The 19701-nt window shown below is 38.4% G+C and overlaps 1 protein-coding gene across 1 annotated transcript in view; it reads left to right on the top strand.

Annotated features, from left to right (window-relative positions):
* Positions 1-11373, top strand: part of CD2AP (CD2 associated protein) — a 128499-nt gene extending 117126 nt beyond the window's left edge. Inside the window, exons 17-18 of the mRNA XM_046639634.1 lie at positions 3207-3270; positions 8439-11373. Of these exons, the coding sequence (XP_046495590.1) occupies positions 3207-3270; positions 8439-8480 (106 nt within the window). The 3' untranslated portion in view covers positions 8481-11373. The remainder of the gene's footprint in view (positions 1-3206; positions 3271-8438) is intronic.
* The last annotated feature ends 8328 nt before the right edge of the window (positions 11374-19701 follow it).

Raw genomic sequence — 19701 nt, 5'->3', positions numbered from 1 at the left:
AGTGGTGCTAGGTCCTTGCCCAGGATCCGAAGGGGTGAAACCCTGGGCTGCCGAAGCAGAGTGCACGAACTTAACCACTCAGCCATGGGACTGGCCCCATTTGAATTTTAAACCTAAACATTTTAGACATAATTCTGCAAAAGCCCAGTAGGTAAAGCAAATCAAAGATGAGTGAATCTAGTTGACCTGAGGGTGAGGATGCAGGTGCTCTTCCTTTAGCTCCCCTTCCCCTGTAGCTCTGAAAGTGTCTCATTGAATATGGAACCTGGTAGAAAGTCACCGCCAGAGACCGTTGTTCCCTCTGAACTCTCATTACCATTTCTCCCCCAGTTCTCACTAGTCATTGGATTCTTTATTAAAAGCAGTATTGAGATTAACAATATGATTTGTTTGTTGTTTGCAGAGCACTTTTACAAACATCTCTTAGAAACAAAAAATCTATCTTGAAAGACTACTTAAAAAATATATTATGCTTATATATATCATATATAGAGAGAGAGTGTTTGTAATTTGGTAGATGATGGGTCTTTCTTGAATCCTTCAGTTTATCTGTTCTGAGTCTGGCAAAGTTTTTCACAATATGCACATTATAAACTGTAAGTTCATTCGTCTAGTAAATATTTATTTAAATAAGCACCACTCATTTACCAGTTGGAGATCTCGCCTGATTTATTGATTTTGATGTTTTACGTTTTTAATACAAAGTCTGCTATTTTTAACGAACTACTAATTATATATACAGATTGCCTGTAGGTGCTCTTAGATTAACTGTAGGATGAATAAAGTATTTGTGATTTATATATATTTTAAAACATAGATATTGGATATTTTAGAATTATTTTCCAAAGAGTGTTTTCAGACTCTTGAGTTCCTTTGGGAAAATGAAATGGATGGCAGCTTTTTTAATCTGGAAAAGAAGAGCATCACAGGAGAATGGATAAATATATACTGGTATATTGATACAGAGAAATACTATACAGTGTACAGCAATAAAAATAAATGAATTGTGGCTACATGTGTCAACATGAATTAATCTAAAAGACATTGTGGGTGGGTAAAGCAAGTCAGAGACATGCATATAGTATTATTTTATTTACATAAAGTTCAAAAGCATACAAAACCAAACAGTATATTGTTTCAAGATACATTTGTAGTAAAATTAGAAAGACAGGAAAAGGAATAATACTACGAAGGAGGGGGAACACGGGGTTGAGGGGGAGGGTCACTTTGGGTATCAGAGGTACTGGTAATATTTTATTTCTTAAGCTGCTTTGGAGTTCTTAGGTTTTTTGCTTTATTATATTTTTATAGCTTACAAATACATAAACAGTCTGTGCATTCAATATTGAAATCTAAAATGCATAGAACAAATCATCAAAAAATGGAAGGAGATTAACATTTGGCAAGGTTGACAGACATGTACATCAGTAATCTATTTCTTCAGTTGAAAAGTTACAGGACATGGTGTATAGTTTGATCTTGTAAAAAGAAAACAGAATGTTACATAAAATTTTATATTTGTAAGCATATTTTTTAAAATGGCAGTAAAAATGTGAGACTGACTAAATTATCAGGTGAAAAGGCAAATAATTTGAATAATGTAACACTACTATACATATAAATACAGCAGGATAAATATTCTAGGACTAGATCCTAATTTAGATATAATGTATCTAATTATTAGATTTAACCTAATTAGATTAAATGTATAATAAACTCAGAATAATAGTATAATTGGAAACAGGAAAGCATCATTTAATTTAGTGATAACCTTATGGCAATATGAAGTTAATTAGCTTAGAAGCACATTTTATATCACATCCCAAAATAAACTCTAGGTAAATTTCAGTTTATTACTTATTTTAAAAATTATAGTCAGTAGACTATAAAACAGTAGAAAATTTACTCCCCGTATAGAGAAATAGTTTTCTAATCATTAAAACCACAGAAGAAATTAGTTTTCTTTTTCTTTTTTTGAGGAAGCTTGGTCCTCAGCTAACGTTATGTCCATCTTCCTCCACTTTATATGTGGGATGCCTACCACAGCATGGTTTGATAAGCAGTGCGTAGGTTCACGCCTGGGATCTGAACAGGCACACCCTGGGCCGCCGAAATAGAGCATGTGAACTTAACCGCTGCACTACCAGGCAGGCCTCAGAAATTAGTTTTGAAACTCTATAGTTTGAAACTCCCTTCCTTTCTCAAATATTCTGTTTTCATGACTTTTTCAAGCTATTATTTCTGCAACGTTCTTGAGGAGAATTTTCCTAGTATATGTCAAGAGGCCGAAAATGTCCATGCTTTTTGACATAGAAATATGATATATTGATGTATTCATAATGTTAAGTAAATTCCTATTCGTCTCATTCCTTCTGTCCCCCCAAGCAAAAAACTTGAATAGTTGAATAGCAAACAACAGTTAAATTACAATTTTAGCAGCATGGAAATGTTTTAAAATACTTTGTGAGAAGACAATATAGAATATACATGTACAGCTATGGAGGGAAAAATTACTATATAAAAAGATAGACGGGAACACAGAAGAATGAAAACATGAGTTAAGGAGGAGGAATTTTTGGTTGAAGTTTTTTGTTTATTGGTTTGATTTTTGGATTTTAATGTAATATTTAATTTATTTTTTTAATTTATTTAATTTTTTTTAAAATTTTTCCTTCTTGTCCTCAAAGCCCCCTCCTACACAGTTGTGTATTTTAGTTGTGGGTCCTTTTAGTTCTACTATGTGGGACGCTGCCTCAGCATGGCTTGATGAGCGGTGCTAGGTCTGTGCCCAGGATCTGAACCAGCGAAACCCTGGGCTGCCAAAGTGGAGTGTGCAAACTTAACCACTCGGCTGCGGGGCCAGCCTCTAATATTTAATTAAAAAAATTAGAGAAAGAGAAATAGAAAGTCTAGGTTATTCTATTGAATAAACTATAATTTACCTTGTACTATGATGTGTTTTAACATTTATTTTACCAAATTGTTTGGCCTCTGGAGTGTCCAGCTTGGGAGATGTATGATAACTGAATATGAAAAATTGCTTCACTCCAACTAGAGAATTTGAAATTTTTCTTAATCAATATGGCTGTTTCTTTTAAAACGTTTTCCCCATGTTCTGGAATGTCAGGCAACAGAGACCCTGTTAACATTAGTCAAATATATTGTTTAATTGAAAAACTTAACAGTAATAAATACTTTGTTCTTAGGAAAGAACTGGAAAAACTACGAAAAGATTTGGAAGAAGAGAAGGCAATGAGAAGTAATCTAGAGGTAACTGATTCCTCCTGGCCTTGCGATTGTAGTCACCATAAACTGGACATGTTTTTTCCAACCCAACTGGTTGATTGGTTCCACTGCAAGTTATGCTGTCCTACTTCAGTTCAACACTCCCTGCTAGCCATTTAATTAGTCTCTTGTTGACTCCCTGTCACATTCCGTTCCTTCGTTCAGCAAATATTTTTTGAGCATTAACTCTCATAGGCAGTGCATGAGGCACAAGGTATACATTTGTGAATAAAACAAACATGGTTCTTGCCCCTTAAGAGTGTCTAGTTTCTAGATCTTTTGCATTCAGTACTGCTTCTTTCTTGAGCTTTAGTTCTCTCTTCTTCACAAACTTTTTTCTTTTTGTTGTCCTGGGGGCAGGGCCGGTTGTGGTAGTGGTGGTGGTGGTGGTAATAGGATGTGGCTATAGATTTGCTGACTTTGATTTCTCGGTGAATGTTTACTTTATAGTGTCATCATCTTTACTCTCTGCTGATGACTGATGATTTTACTTATTTTCTTTATCTTTCTTAATTTTTTTCTTATCCTCACTGACTTTGGTCTTCATATGTTCTTCTTTTCTGTGTATCTCAGAGAAAGTGTGTCCTGCCTTTCTCCAGAGGCTTTTCCCATTCTGTCTTATTTCATCCTCCTCCTTCTTTTTACCTTGCCTCATTGCTTACCCTCTTTGTTTTGTTAGCATTGTGAAAAAGAGAGAACATGGGAGTTGGAGTTAAAAAACTTGAGTTCCTCTTCTGACTTACACTCATGCCTTTTAGTTCTAAACTGTGTGAATTAAGCTTAGCACTTTCTGTACATTATCTCATTGGACACACATACCTCATAAGGATTGTTGTTCCTGTTTCAAGGGTGAGGAAACTAGGATTTAGAATGATTAAGTCAGCAGTGGAGCTGAAATTTTTAACAGCACACAGGCTTCAGAACCTTTGCTCTTAGGGATTGAGTTATACTGTTTGAACTTGAGGAAGTCAGTTAGCCTTCTTTAGCTTTAGTTGTTGAGATAATATATGTGAAGGTATTTGGTAAATTATCAAAACTCCGTTTTTACTGTTATGGCTAACATGTCCCTTCTATTGATACTTTTTGTTCTTTCCATGAAAATACTCAATTTTATTCCTTATTCAAAAAACAAAGAAAAGCCCCATTTCAGATCCAACTGCCCACTTGATCTGCTATAGTTTTTTCTTTTCATTTGGGGTTCATTTATTGCAAAACAAAAACAACCGAAAACAGCATACATTGCTAGTCTCTAATTCTTCACCTTTAATTCAGTGCGTAATCCCTTGCATTTAGGTTTACTAATGGTAACTCCAATGTCTCTTCAGTTCCAACAGCATTTCACATTTTTACCATTGCCACCTTTTCAGAATTTTATCTTGGTTTATATGATCCTGCATTCTTCTGTCCCTAACTTCTGTCTTCTTCCTTTCTTGTAACCTAAGGGAGAGATGTTCCTTCAGCATATCCTTGGCCCTCCTCCCTGTGCATTCAGTCTTTGTCTAATACTTCTTTTCCCAGCTTCTATCATGTGTCTATAGCTGCTAGTCTCCCTAGATATTCCACTGTGAACTCAGAATTAGCATGTCCCTGTTAAATTTCTCATCTTCCTTTTCTGTTGTTCTGATTTCCTGTTTCTGTTGATGGTTTCATTGTCCCTCTAGTCATGCAGACATGGTATTTCTGTTCTCTTCTAATTCCATTTACTTTCAGGCCTATTAGCTTTACGCCTTAACCTTTATCTCTAGTCCCCTACTTCTGTCCTTTTCTTATCCTCTTTATCTTCTATTTAGCTTGCTTAAGTTTCTCGCATTCTTTTTTTTTTTTTTTTTAAAGATTTTTTTATTTTTTTCCTTTTTCTCCCCAAAGCCCCCCAGTACATAGTTGTATATTCTTCGTTGTGGGTCCTTCTAGTTGTGGCATGTGGGATGCTGCCTCAGCGTGGTTTGATGAGCAGTGCCATGTCCGCGCCCAGGATTCGAACCAACGAAACACTGGGCCGCCTGCAGCGGAGCCCGCGAACTTAACCACTCGGCCACAAGTTTCTCGCATTCTTATCTCAAATTAATCTTTCCTTGCCTAGTGCTTTCAGGAACTTTCTATTGCTGAATAAAGTTCAAACTCTTGACTTGGCATATGATTTCATTTATGTCCTGGTCCTAGTGTATCTTTCTTTCCTCGCTTGCTGATCCTCAATTGTCTCTTAGAGTTAATTTGTCTGAATTTTTACTCTTACTGTATTTTCCTTTTGTCTCATCTTCTCATGCCCAACTTCTGCAGATTCTCAAGGTCTAGCTCAAATACTCACCTTCGTTAAGTTGGTACCCAGTCTTCTTTGGATTAAAAGTAATGTTGTCTTCTCCCAAATTCACATCCTTTAGTTTTGTAAGAGATGAATAAATACTAATTTTCTCTCTTATCACTTATACATTATGGACTTATTTTGCCCATCTTCTAGACTGTAAGACTTTTGCAGGTGGGATCTGTGTCTGTTTTATCTTTGCCCATAGCTCCTAGCACAGTGCTAAATGCATGTTAGATAGCTAATAATTTTTTGTTGAATTAATAACTGTTAGAAGGTAAATGTTAAAAATGTCTTAGATTCCTGGTGTGGAACATGGTAGAAATTGAGAAAGTAAAAACAAAAATGTTTCTTGACTTTCATTCCTTATACATATACATTTATATTCATGTATGAAAATAAGGTAATAATGTGAGCAAGAGGAACCAATGCAGTTCAATTTGTACAGTCATGCATCACTTAACGACGAGAGTATGTTCTGAGAAATGTGTTGTTAGGTGATTTCATCCTTGTGCGAACATTATAGAGTGCACTTACACAAAGCTAGATGGTATAGCCTACTATACACCTAGGCTATATGGTACTAATCTCATGGGACCACTTTCATATGGTCTGTCATTGACCAAAATGTCATTATGTGGTGCGTGACTGTTTATATGATTCATCATAAAAATTACGACGAGTCAAATGAATTGTTTGTTCTTTTTTTTGAAGAATTTCTTTTGATTCAATTTTTCCAGCAAAATCAGCTGTTATGGGGCTGGCCCAGTGGCATGGTGGTTAAGTTTACGTGCTCTGTTTTAGCGGCCTGGGGTTCACAGGTTTGGATCCCATTGCGGACTTTGCACTGCTCGCCAAGCCACTCTGTGGTGATGTCCCACATACAAAATAGAGGAAGAGTGCCACAGATGTCAGCTCAGGGCCAGTCTTCCTCACAAAAATTAAAAATAAAAAAAATAAAAAATCAGCTGTTACTTAGCCTCTCACTGACTTATATTACACATGTTTTTCCTTAATGGGGAAAGTTTGACCCTTGTATTGTAAAAACACACTTAATAAGGCATTAATTTTAGGATCATATGTTTAAAGGAAAAATTATATTTCCCCAAATATTAAAAGTAGTACTTTGAACTACTATAAAGTTAACCATATATGGCATTAAATTATACTGAGGAGTGATGAAAAGGACTACAGATGATCAATGTACATAAAAGTGCTAGAAGAGAAACTCTAGCCATATAAATATTTGCTTGATACCTAAATTTATGTGACAAATAGCAGTCTGTAAGGAATATTACTGCATTCAGGGTTATTCTTCCCACTCCTTGCTGCCTTTTCCATTGGTGTTTTTTCTTACTGTTTTCTGTGCATCCTCTCCCATTAAAATTACACAGTTGGTCTTTAAAATAGAGATGATAATAATAGCTCATCAGGCTGAAGATTGAAGGTATTTTATCTCAATCCAGGCTGAAGACTAAGACTTGTCCCAGTCCGATGCTGCGAAAATATTTAGCTAATGATCATATTAGTTGAAGAATAATATCAGGAAAGATCCTGAAATTAACAAGCCATTCTCGACTAGTTAGAATCCCTAAGGAGATTGTGAGCATATTAAAACTATACTTTTTGACTGGGGCAAAATGCTCATCATGTAATAATGAACTATTTATCAGTGGTTAGCCATAGCATGTCTTATTTGTATGTATTGTTGGGAAGATGGAGGATGCTATCAGGAGAAGGTAAGGCCTACCTGCTTCCACATGCAGTGAAAGGTCAAAATGACCCAAATACGGGCTGGCCCGGTGGCATGGTGGTTAAGTTCACATGCTCTGCTTCACTGCCCCGGGATTCATGGGTTCGGATCCCGGGTGTGGACCCATGTGTTCATCCAGCCATGCTGTGGCAACATCCCACATATAAAATAGAGGAAGATTGGCACAGATGTTAGCTGAGGGACAGTCTTCCTCAAGCAAAAATAGGAAGACTGGCAACAGATGTTAGCTCAGGGCCGATTTTCCTCACACACACACAAAAATGAGGATCCAAATATTTAATTGGGAAGGAGTGTAAAAACTGTGGGCTTTAGAGCCTTAGACCTTAGCAATACAAGTTGTGTGCCACTTGCTAGTGTGGAACCATTGGCAGGGTATCTTTGAGCCTCAACTTAGATATTTGTAATATGCCAAATTAAGTAACTCTTTGCAGTTAATTGTGAAAATCTAATGAATTTTCCTGAGTTTCTTAAGTTGTGAATTTCTGTTAAGTGAAGGATGCCTTCTGCCTAAAGTTGGAAGTATTTCAACACATTGTCTGAATTTTAAATATGTTCCTGGGCTTTAATGATAATTTAGTCTAGAGACATAATGTTTATGAGGAGAAAGTTGAGACCAGGTGAGATGAAGTGATTTATCAATGTTACATAGGTAGTAAGTGAAAAATACAGAACCAAACTGGTCCTTTATTATTATTATTTTTACTGTTCTGCCCCCTTTGCTTAATTACAGGTATGTGTACATTTCTTCATTTGGTTTCAAGGGTTCTCATGTTCTCTGTAGGGCTGATTTTCTTACAGTTCTTTCAAATGCTCACATTACTTAACACAGTTCTGGGTGAAACAGCTATAGTTGCTTTTTTTGTTGTTGTCACCTGCTCTTTAGGAACGTGCATTGTGATGTTTTCTTTTGTTGAACTTTTTCTGTATTTATTACAACACTGGAAATTAGATTTTAGAATGGAAATCAAAATATGGAGGCTTGAAAATATGATCAGATCTTAATGATGTGGGATAAAATAAAGAAACTTTACTAAAGTAAATGTATTTTATCTGTTGCTCCATTTGTGTTTTGTATTTTAGGTGGAAATAGAGAAGCTGAAAAAAGCAGTCTTGTCTTCTTGAAGTGTTCTTAATGTTCCAGGGATTCAGAAGCAACACTATGAACTTCAACTGACTTGTTACTTAAAACATAACAAATTCTGATGTCGTGATAAATATGAGTATATGAACTGTAATATCTATAGAAAATTAGGGGAAGGTGAATTTTTTTTTATATATTTTGTTTTGCCAATATGAAAAAAAGAGGCCTTATTTCTTATGTGCTGGGATTGCAAACTTTTTTTTTAGTTTGCTTGAAAATACTACTGAATCTGTATAAAAAGGAAAGAAAGTTCACAATAGTTTTTTTATTGAAACCTGTAGTATTATTTTTAAAGAGATCTATGCTATAAATATGGTGATATCTTTACAAATCTGTAAAATATACTATTTGAGAGGGACAAATTAGCTTTATAGTAACTGTAGTCACTACTTTTCCCATAATACATAAGGGATATAAACTTTGTATATATATATATTTTTTACTTTTAGCTTCTTACCCAGGATTACACTGTTGTGCCTGTTTGTTTGCAGTGCTGTTTATACTCTGAGTGATGAAATAGGAGTTTCCTAGCTATAAATGAGATTACTCTCCCATGCATATAGTACTAACTAATGAAATCAAAATAATTTCTTCAACTTTTAAAATATTTTATATTGCTTGCACTATAGGATTCATAAAAGGAATTCAGTTAAATGTATTGTTAAATATATTTGGGAAAATATGAGCTATATTTTAAATTCATTAGGTCTAAGGAACTAAAAGTGTCAATTTAACCCTTAACTTGTTGTGCCTAAAAACTACAGCACATATAATATGCAAACACCAGCCTTATTACTTTTCTGCTTATTCTACAGGCTCAAATAGTACTCATTTCATGTTTGTGATTTAGTTCTTCATGCCCCTTCTTTTGATTTTTAATAATGGTAATACTAGGAAAACAAAACTCAAAACTTTAAGAACTTCATTGTGAGGTTTTGTACTTGGACGAGTTATCATCATGTAAATACTCAGGTTTTACAATGTGTAATTTACTTAATAGACCAAACTAACTGGTGGAGATATTTTGGGCTGTCATTTAGATACCAGCTTTATAAAGAGTGTTAGTATATCATAAAATGTAACATTACAGCTTATTTAAAACCAAATATAGTTGACCGTATTCAAAATGCATTTTCACAAAATGGATGAATTAGCAGTTTCTTCAGAGTCACTTAGGAACTGTTGAAGATTTTAAAATGTTATGTCTATAGATAATACATCTCAAAATGTGGGTTTATGTTAAAAGTAGAATTTTTTTATTTGCAAAAAAAAAGGATTTTAAGCACTATTATAGCACATGACTTTCAGATTTTGAGTACCATCTGTCATGCTTGCATTTTATATTGTTTTAAACCACCTAACCAATACTTTTCCTTTAAGTTTTAATCTTATAATAGTAGAATCTTGTGTTAATGAAATTTTGTCATGTTGTTTCAAATAAAAGAGAACTTTAGTAGAAAATAATAGAAATTCCAATATATAATTACTTAATGTTAAATTCTCAACTTACGTTCAATCTAATGGTGCATTGAGTGTGTACCTTGTAACTCTTTAAAGTCCTTGAGCTCTTCTGATGAGGTCACTACTGAACAAAATTGTTTATGCCTGTTCTAATGTTTTTAAATGACTTTTCAAATGAATGGTTTCTTTCTTGTTAAATAAATTAGAGCTTAGTTTCTTTTACTGAAAGTCCTCAGGTAGAAATAGAAACAGCGTATCCTGGAAGTCCTTGTCCTGCTCTCTGGCTGGAAGCATAGTGAGTGGCCCTCCTCCCCTCGTAACGGGTAAGGGAGTGTCCAGCAGATTTCAGGCTATTCTTAAAGGTTTTGTTGGTCGTTTTCTCACTTGGGCGTGAAATCAAGATGGTCATGAGTACTGAAATACATTTGAGTATTTGCTTGTATAGTCCTCACTCAGAATATAAAAGAAATAATGTGTCTCTGTTTTTCTGCCCTTGACCAAATAGTAAAGAAAAGAAAACCAAACTCAGAGGGAAAAGTGATTACATTAATCTAGCAATCTACCAGTATTTGCTCTTGATACAGGAATTTTATTATTTCCTATTCATAAAGTTCATATCACAAAATGGTTTGTAATAATAGCCTTTACTTAGAAGTAAATCATTATTTTTTTCTATGAGTGAGTATAAATGACAGACTAGAGGTGAACAGCATGGAATCTGTCATTGCCAAATTCTTAGTGAATGTATTGTTCAGGTTTGCTGTTCTTTGAAACACATAATATTACTAATTGTCCTAGTTGTATTTCAATATTAGAAGTGTTGTGTCTGTGTGCGTGAGTGTGACCACTAAGCTTTGGTCTTCTATAAAGCTGTTACCTCTTTACAAAATTTAAGTGTGAAGATAGGAAGAGAGAATGGGTCTGGTGTCATAGAGGATTTTCTCTTTTTTATGCTTCTTACTGTGATCACAGGAAGAAAACCCAAGTGCTCTCTTTAGATTTGCTGGTAACCATTTTATGCTTTCATTTAAACTTGAAATGTATGAACTGAATGAGACAATCAGTTAAAATCAGAAATGAGAAGTGTTAAAAATGTAATGGCCTTGTTTTGCTGTAGCAATAAAATGACCAAGTGCAATGACTTGATTTAATAAAATCATCTTTTAAAAGTTGCTGCTATGAATATTTTCAGCCATAAAATTTTACCCTTGTTTTAGCCTGACTTGCCTTCAGTGTATGTAATGCAGTTGGTGTTCTGGTATTCTAACATTCCAAAAAAAAAAAAAAAAAGAAAATACATATATATGGAGAAACTCAAAATAGTATACTTCACTGACTTGTTTACAGGTGCTGTAAAAAAAAGCATGCTTCTTCCTCAAAAAGAAAAATTGATAATAAAGAATAGTATTGCCAGTTGTGTCAGTTTTATTGGTTATTTTTCATTAACTTCATATGCTTAATGCAGAGTATGATGAAAATTATATTACTTTGAATTTTCCAAATATAAGAAGCAATGTAAATAGTAAAATGAAAGCATTAAGAGTTGTAGACCTGTGTGATGTTCACTGAAACTTTGTGAGTCTGTTTTTTCCCCTTGGAACTGTGAGAAAATAATTTCTACCTGGCAGGAGTATTGGGGGAATTTGAAATGGAGTGCTTGGCATAGAGTATTTTTTTTTTTAAATGGAAGCTGCTGTTTTACTCTTCTCAAAAGCATTTTAGTGATGGCTATGTTGTAAATTAGATGGATAAGATGAAGAGAAAGGAGGCGTAGTACTTCCTCTCCCTCTGTTTTTTGGATACAGCATCCCTTTCTTTGGGGGAGATGCTCCTGTCATTTGTATTATATTAAAAAGGAAGCTGCTACCATCTTACAGATTCTACCTCCCTGACCACCCAGTAATTGGCCCAAGGGAGACTGCTTTGCCCAAGTGGAGCTGTTGACTTAGAGATGAGGTTTTAAAAATTTGAAAGAGAAAGAGCTAATCTCAGCATGGGAGCTTTCCATGGTTATATTTTTTCTGTCTTCTGGAAAAAGGTGATTTGAAAGAACAAAACTTTAATAGCATGCAAAGAGGTGGAAACAGAATCCAGAAGGATTTTAAAACTTACAGTCATTCCTGAGCCCCAGCTGCCCCTCCATTGATTGGTTCCTTAAGCGTAAACTTGCTCCTAAACTTGTTGGGTTTCTGAACTCCCAACTGGGAGTCCTGGTAAGTACAAAAAACAAGATAGAGTCAGGAAGACATCAAGGCCCATGTGCTCTTGCTGAAAATGTGCTGCATACATGACTCTGGGTTTTCTAGAACTCCACTGGAAGATTTGAATCATAGCAAGAGAGTAAGACACCACTATGAAACAATATGGAAAATAAGTGTGACAGGCCATTTAAGTTAAAAAAAAAAAAAAACTTGATGGGGCCGGGCCCCATGGCTGAGTGGTTCAAGTTGCATGCACTCTGCTTCGGGGACCCGGGGTTCACGGCTTCAGATCCCGGGTACACACCTACCTCACTCATCAGCCACACTGTGGACACATCCCACATACAAAGTAGAGGAAGGTTGGCACAGACGTTAGCTCAGGGCTAATCTTCCTCAAGCAAAAAGAGGAGGATTGGCAACAGATGTTAGCTCAGGGCGACTCTTCCCTCACACACACACACAAGAAGTTAGCTTGAAAACGTGTTTGCGTCTTATTGGCCTTTATAAACACTGGACATGAATTAAGCCTTGCAGGCACATGATGGTAAAGTTTTCAATTATAGCATTTTAGGGACATGAGCGATTGTCCAGTCCAACCCCTGTGCAGACGGTTTTGTCTGAAGATACAATTCGCAGATTTAGGCCTGTTCTGGGAAATAAAAGCAGACAGGAGTTTAACTCAGATGCATCTGTTAGGGTTTGTTACTTGCTAATTAAGATTCAAGAGGCTAGATTGGGGTCTGGGTGTTTCAATGTTTTTCCAAATCCTAACCATTACTGCTTTTACTTTACCACTAACACCTTTGTTGTGAATATGCTTGTTGTATGTAAGGAAAATGAATTTAGAAATAGGTATCAATATTTTTTGTGTAGAGCCAATAATTTTTTTCTGTCACAGAAGGTGTTGTGGTTTTCATTTTGCAACTATTGGGTGGTATTCTTTCAGGTTATGTGTTTTTTATGAGCTACATTTCAGTTCCTAGAAAATTGTGTGACTGAAGTTACTAAAAGCAAAACTGTATTTTAAGTACACTGAGTAACTTAATTTTTTAATAAAGGAAATCACTTGTTAACATTTCATGGTGTAGTGTCTTTTTAGAAATACTCTTAAATGTTAATTAAAAGAATGCAAATGTTTACAATCTGATGTGACAGAGTAATGACAGTTTTACCCTCTCCCTTGAAACTGACTAAAAACAGTAGACAGAATGAAAAATAGCCTTAATAGATTTAAAAAAGAGATTTAAGACAAAAACATCCGTCTCAAATAAGGAAACAACTACAACTTATAATATAATACTTCCTAAATGCTTTGAGATTTGGAACAAAGTGAAGGGCAGCCTGAGGTCTGACATAAGCCTCTCCAGACCTTGTGCCAGATGCAGGTTTCTCTGAAATGTCCGTGTGATCATCTTAGGCCCAAATCCTATACAGCAGAGTGGCAGGGGATGTGGAGCTGAGAGAGAAGCCACACTAACTGTAAGCCCTACTCCGATGAAGGCTGAACCTGAGGGGAGGGAGATGTGCTCCTAGGAAAGACGACAGAGTTGATGAGAGGGTGTTTTAGATACCGTACTGAGTTAAAGCCATAGTTACTGCCCTCCTGCTCCTCCCTCCGCTGATCAGCAAATAATTGACGCCATTCAAAGGTGAGCGATCAGACACCACACACAAGCATCTTTATGGAGGCGTGTGTTACATTCAGATGTGTGTAAAAAAAGTTCGGAAACAAAGGCTGGATTCTGCAATTAGAAATCCCTATATCCCAGGGGGGAGAATTGACAAGATATATAACGCAAAGACACATTTTTGTTAAATTAGAGAACTTTAGGATAAACAATAAATGTTGACCCCCCCCCCCCCCAAATCGAAAGTTTTGCTTGACTAATCACACCATAGTTAGGAAATGTAATTAAAGCTCCACCACTACAAAAGGCAGCAAGCCCAGAGGAGATCATAGCTGTGTTTTAACTGCTTTATTTAAGCTACTTAACGCTTTAGAAAAAGATGGAAAATTCCCTGATTCATTTTATGAATGCAGCATAGTTTTAATATCTAAATCTGGTCACCACAGACCAATTTCCCTCATGAAGATATGGTATCAGGAGATTGTCAGCCTTAATGCATTATATGAAATGAGGAGAGAAGAAACGATTGGGCTGACAGGCAGGGCAGGGTAGGGCTGAGCATTGCTTTGGGAGTGTAGTGGTGGAGAATATGACAGTTTGGTACCACTGCCTTGACTCATGGGGGCACATCAGCGGTTCTGCCCACTATTGCATTTACACCATCATTTACTCTATCAGTGCAAATGTCAGCAGTGAAAAAAGTAATATCTTGGTATTGTTACAAAAGTAGTTTTGACCTTGTGGACCACACTTTAAAATAACCTAGTGTGGTCCCCAGCATATAGTAGACAATCAGTAAGTGTTTAGTGGATGGATCAATAAATGAATGACAGGATGTGGCCCCTGGTCGGTACCCCTTGTCTTTACTCTCCTGCCTTTTCTTTCTTCCTCAGCTCCTCAAGGATTCAAATTGAAACAGCTTCTCAGGACTAACCAGTGTCATGCCAATTGTTATAAAATAGCCATGCCATTAGGCTCTTTATATATTAATACTTTTAACACATTTGCTATACTGGGCTTTAAGTAGTTTAATTATCTAAGGTTTATAGTAGACTTAGCTTTATTCTAAAGACAGGCATCATGTCAAATAATAATAGCTACTATTTGTATTGTGCTTATCAGGTACCAACCACTGTTACAAGTAACCTCTATCTAAATCTATCTACCTGTCTGTCTATTTACCGAATTATCTCAACTGTTCTGTATGAGAGGTCCTTTTACTGTCCTTCACATAGGTGGAAACTGGTTCTGAGAGGTTAAGCAACTTGGCCAAGGCCTCTCAGCTAATAAGGGATGGAGCTAAACTCAGCAGGCCGGTTTTGAAGCCCGTGCTCTTGATCATCTGCTGTCCCTACATAGATTATGTATAGGAAAGAAGGAGCCTGAACTGGGAAATTTTTCTAGTCTTAGTTCTTTTATATTATCTTAGTTCTTTTACACTGTAGCTCAGAGCCGCTGGTCAGTTGAGGGTCCATGGTGCCATGTCCACACCTGAGGAAGCAAATCCACTTTCAGCTCCAATTCTAAGCAGAAAATGACTTTTCTCTCCCAAAGGGGGTTAAAATGTCCATCTCATGATGATGACGTGACTACGGGGTCACAGAAGCAGAGAACAGTACTACCCCAGAAGGGACATGGTCATCTGAAAGAATTGAGACATGGAACACATGGTGTAGGAAGACAGAGTAATATAAAAGAACTAATCTGTAATCTTTTATATTATCTCTGAGTATCAAATTTTCCATCGGTAAGGGAGTTACACAAAATAATTTACAAAGACTGTTTTCAGTGATCCCATAGTCTGTTTAGTTTCTCTGTGTGACATGGTCGCACATAAGTTAAGATTTTAGGGAACATTCTTTGTTTCTTAGTGTACATCTTTGCAAGCTTAAATGATTTTCCCAGCTTATCAGCAAAGACACACACACAAAAAACCCTATTTGGCTTACATAAGGAAATTAAGTGACCACTAGATGGCAGTCAAAGCTCAGTTGCTTTCGCGCTTCTTGGGTAAACCACAAATATATCTAGAAGCCACAGATAAAATCATAGAGGACTCCAACCCATTGACTTCACCCAGAATTGGGACACAACCGCTGTGCTGTGCTCTCCTAGCCTGGCCACTTACCCGCTCAGTTCCATGTGACAGAGGGAAAAGAGCTGAGGCCTTGGAATCCAACTGATCTGGCTTTGAAAACTGGCCCTAAAAATTAGTAGCTGTGTGAACTCAGCAAATCACTCAAATCTTGTCACTTCCCTTATCTATAAGAGCTTTTAAAAAATTACTGGTACGATTTAAAGCTTTTCTCTTATCATGTACTCAGAGAAGAGAGAGAAAGTGGGCCTCAGTGCCTCATACTTGTTTTGCCTGTTTTCCCGTCACAACGGCAGCAACAAAACCATCTTGCCCTTGTTTGTCACTCCTGTTGGAGGTTGTTGCCACGAAGGCTCCTTTGACTCCAGGTTGCTTCAGTGGGTCCTCAGCCCTTCCTCGCACATCTGGTTTGCCATTGCCTGCCCTTGGTTCTCTGGGAGCTGCTCCTGTTCTACATTTTGTCCTGCAATGTGCTCCTGCGTCAACCAGGCCAAAGGGAACAAACCCCCTCCATTGTTACTTATTGAACAAGCTCACAAAGATTCTGGGAGAACGTCTCTCACCACTTCTGCCTTCTCCCCAAGGGCCTCGTATAATGCACATAGAGTTGGAGTCAGACACTGTAGCTCAGAGCCGCTGGTCAGTTGAGGGTCCATGGTGCCATGTCCACACCTGAGGAAGCAAATCCACTTTCAGCTCCAATTCTAAGCAGAAAATGACTTTTCTCTCCCAAAGGGGGTTAAAATGTCCATCTCATGATGATGACGTGACTACGGGGTCACAGAAGCAGAGAACAGTACTACCCCAGAAGGGACATGGTCATCTGAAAGAATTGAGACATGGAACACATGGTGTAGGAAGACAGAGGGAGACAACATCACACGGCTCGTTTCTCTAACCAATAAAATAACAGCCGGCTGTCTGCAGGCCACCGGGGAGAAGCAAAACCTTCAATGGACATCAGTTGGTAAAGGCTCAGGGCTTAGACAGTTATTTTGAGCAAGTGACAAAACCAGTGATTATCTATGATTGTTAATAGTGATAAAGGTCCTGGAGTAAGAAAATCAACGTGGGACACAGAAAAGTATTCAGATGTAAAGGCGACCATTTCCTTAATCTCATCAAGATTATCACCTGTCCTATGGTGGGAGGGAAAGAAATCGAGAATGAAATAATGCATATTCATTTTAGTCCATTGCATGTGTCAATGTATGTGTAATACAAAAATGCTTTATGCCTATTGATCTTACCTTCATCTAAAGCCCTTGTTCCCACTGATGGCAGGAGAAAAGACAAAATTTGTCGTTCAAAGGCAACAGTCTCATCTGGTTTTAATTGTTGTATGTATAAAGTAGCAATCAAAGCAAAGTTCCTCTCAGGCTGTTTCTCCCCATTCAGGGGCTTTGGTTTTTAGTGTGGTGTCTGTCAGGGGGATTGGATACATCCTCTTGGCAGCAGGAGGAGGAGAGACCTTAGGTCTGTGTTCTGTCCCTTAAACCTTCATTGGCCCCCAGGACCGTATCTTCACTGCTCGGCTCCAGGCCTCCTGTCTCGCATCCGCTGAGGTGCTGCTGGTCCGACCTAGTTCTTTATGGCATCACGCTGATGACACACTTGGCTCCCGCCAAAACCTCCAATAACGAGTCTCTGAATGCAGCACCTCCTCATTTCATTCCAATTCTCCCAAGAGTTCTCAAAGCTTCCCCTAACCAAGGCATCCATGGGTTTCTGGGTCAGGTTATGCCCAGCCAGGGGAAGAAAGATCGGTATCTAACACCTATCCAGTTCCACGCTCTCTTTTGTTTTCACTATTTGTTGTCTTGTTTCAATGTTAAGCAACATACCTGGCCCCTCAGAGGCCTCTCCAGGAAGTTTAAAGTCCCCTGTGACAAGTCGGGGGAATGGAGCATCAATCAGTCCTTTGTTCTTGGACCTCCTCAGGCATAGCTGCTGTTTGCGAGCCCCTTGCTCCCCCCCCCCCCCCCGCGCCGCCCCCCGCGCCGCCCCCCTTTCCTCTCCAGTTGAGTAGTAACCAGGAGCTGCTTATAGATCGCCTCTTGTGCCGCTCTGGCTCTTGCTCTCTCGTCCGGGCTCCCTTCTGTCCCAGAACCAGCAGGGCTCTGTATTCCTTTTCCATTGCTGCTGTAAATCACCACAGACTTAGTGGTGTCAAACAACAGAAACGTATTCTCTTACATGCAGCAGCTCAGAAGCCTGACATGGGTCTCCCTGGACTACGTCAAGGTGTCGGCAGGCCCCAGTTCCTTTCTGGAGTCTCTAGGGAGGAGTTCATTTCCTTGCTTTGTCCAGTGTCTGGAGGCTGCCCACATTTCTTGGCTCTTGGCTCCGTTTCTCCATCTCCGAAGCCAGGACGGCGGGTTGAGTCGTCCTCACGTTGCGTCCCTCCCCCTTCTTGTGCGGTCACATCTCTCTCTGACTCTGACTCTTCTTCCGTCTCCTTTTTCCACTTTTAAGAATCTTGTGATTACATTGGGCTCACCTGGATGATCCAGGCTAATCTCCCCATCTCAAGGTCCTACCTTAATCACATCTGCAAAATCCCTTTTGCCACGTAAAGGACCTTAGTCCCAGGTTCCGGGGACTAGGACATGCATGTGGACCTCTAAGGTGGTGGGGAGAGACGCCATTCTTCTGCCTGCCACAGGCCCTCTGCTTCCCGTCAGACTGAAGTCTTCCCACGTCCTCGCCTCCTTCTCCTGTGCTGTGGTCTTCCCCCTTCCCTTTCTGGAGTAGAGTGGGAAGGCCTCAGGGAAACAATTCAGTTCACAAACGGAAGAAGGTCCTTTTTTAGGGGGTGTATTGGGAAAAATCATCCCCAGGATGAAGAGGGGCTTCCTCGTGGAATTCTCATGTCAGAGTTGGGACTGGGCAAATCCTGTGTCATCTTCATAATCCCCTGGGGTCAAAACAGAAGAGAACAGAAGCGGGCAAAGAACCCTTTACATACTGTTCCATATCCAGTGGATAGTGGGACTGGCTGGAGCCACCTTTCTGGAGCCTCCTGCTTCCTTTCCCTCAGGAGAAACTCAAGACTCAGGTGTCAAATGGGAAGTTCTAGGTAAGGAGAAACTTTCATAGTATCAGCCCTTTTAAAATCCTTTTGCTGTTTGTGTTGTTTTGTTCTACACATTTTTTCCCCTTTGTTGTCTATATGGCATTACCACCACGGCAGTTGTGGGTAGACGGTGGGCAGACTGCAGTCGGAGAGGTGGCAGAGCCAGCCAGGGAGCTCTGGGGACCATCCTCACCTGAGCTCTGGGCTCTTGCTCCAGGGCAGTTTCTTGGGAATGACTCACTTCAATGTTGTCCTTGGATTCCCTCAAGCAACGCGTGGTCATTTCCTGCCCCTTTCCTCCCTGTGGCGCACTGAGAAGTGGCAGGGGCTTCCTGTGGGCTCTGTGGTTTCCAGTGAGCTCTTGGCAACCCCCTGCTTGGGGGCCACAGGCTGAGGCTTTTGGTGACAATTTCCTATTGTTGCTCCCCTGGCATTTCCAACAGATGTGTAAGCCTCTAATTCTCTAGATTAAAACTCTTCATCCTTGCAATACAAAGAGTTGCTTCTGTTTTGTCAACTGAATCCTGACTGATGAAAGTTTTTGTTTTGTTTTGCACTTCTTTTATTTAAAAAGATTTTTCACTGTAAGACCGTGGTAAACATCAGTCTAAAAATTTCCCACAAGCCCAGTAATCAGAGAAGAGATGACAGCTACAAACATTTTAATTTTTTAAAGTATTTGTCTATGTTGTGTGTATGTATTTTGGATATTTTATTACTTGACATTTTATTGATTTTTCC

This window comes from Equus quagga, chromosome 15 (assembly GCF_021613505.1).
Source record: "Equus quagga isolate Etosha38 chromosome 15, UCLA_HA_Equagga_1.0, whole genome shotgun sequence".
NCBI lineage: Eukaryota > Metazoa > Chordata > Mammalia > Perissodactyla > Equidae > Equus > Equus quagga.
The sequence above is the reverse complement of the archived record's forward strand: the minus strand, read 5'-3'. Positions and strand labels throughout refer to the sequence as shown.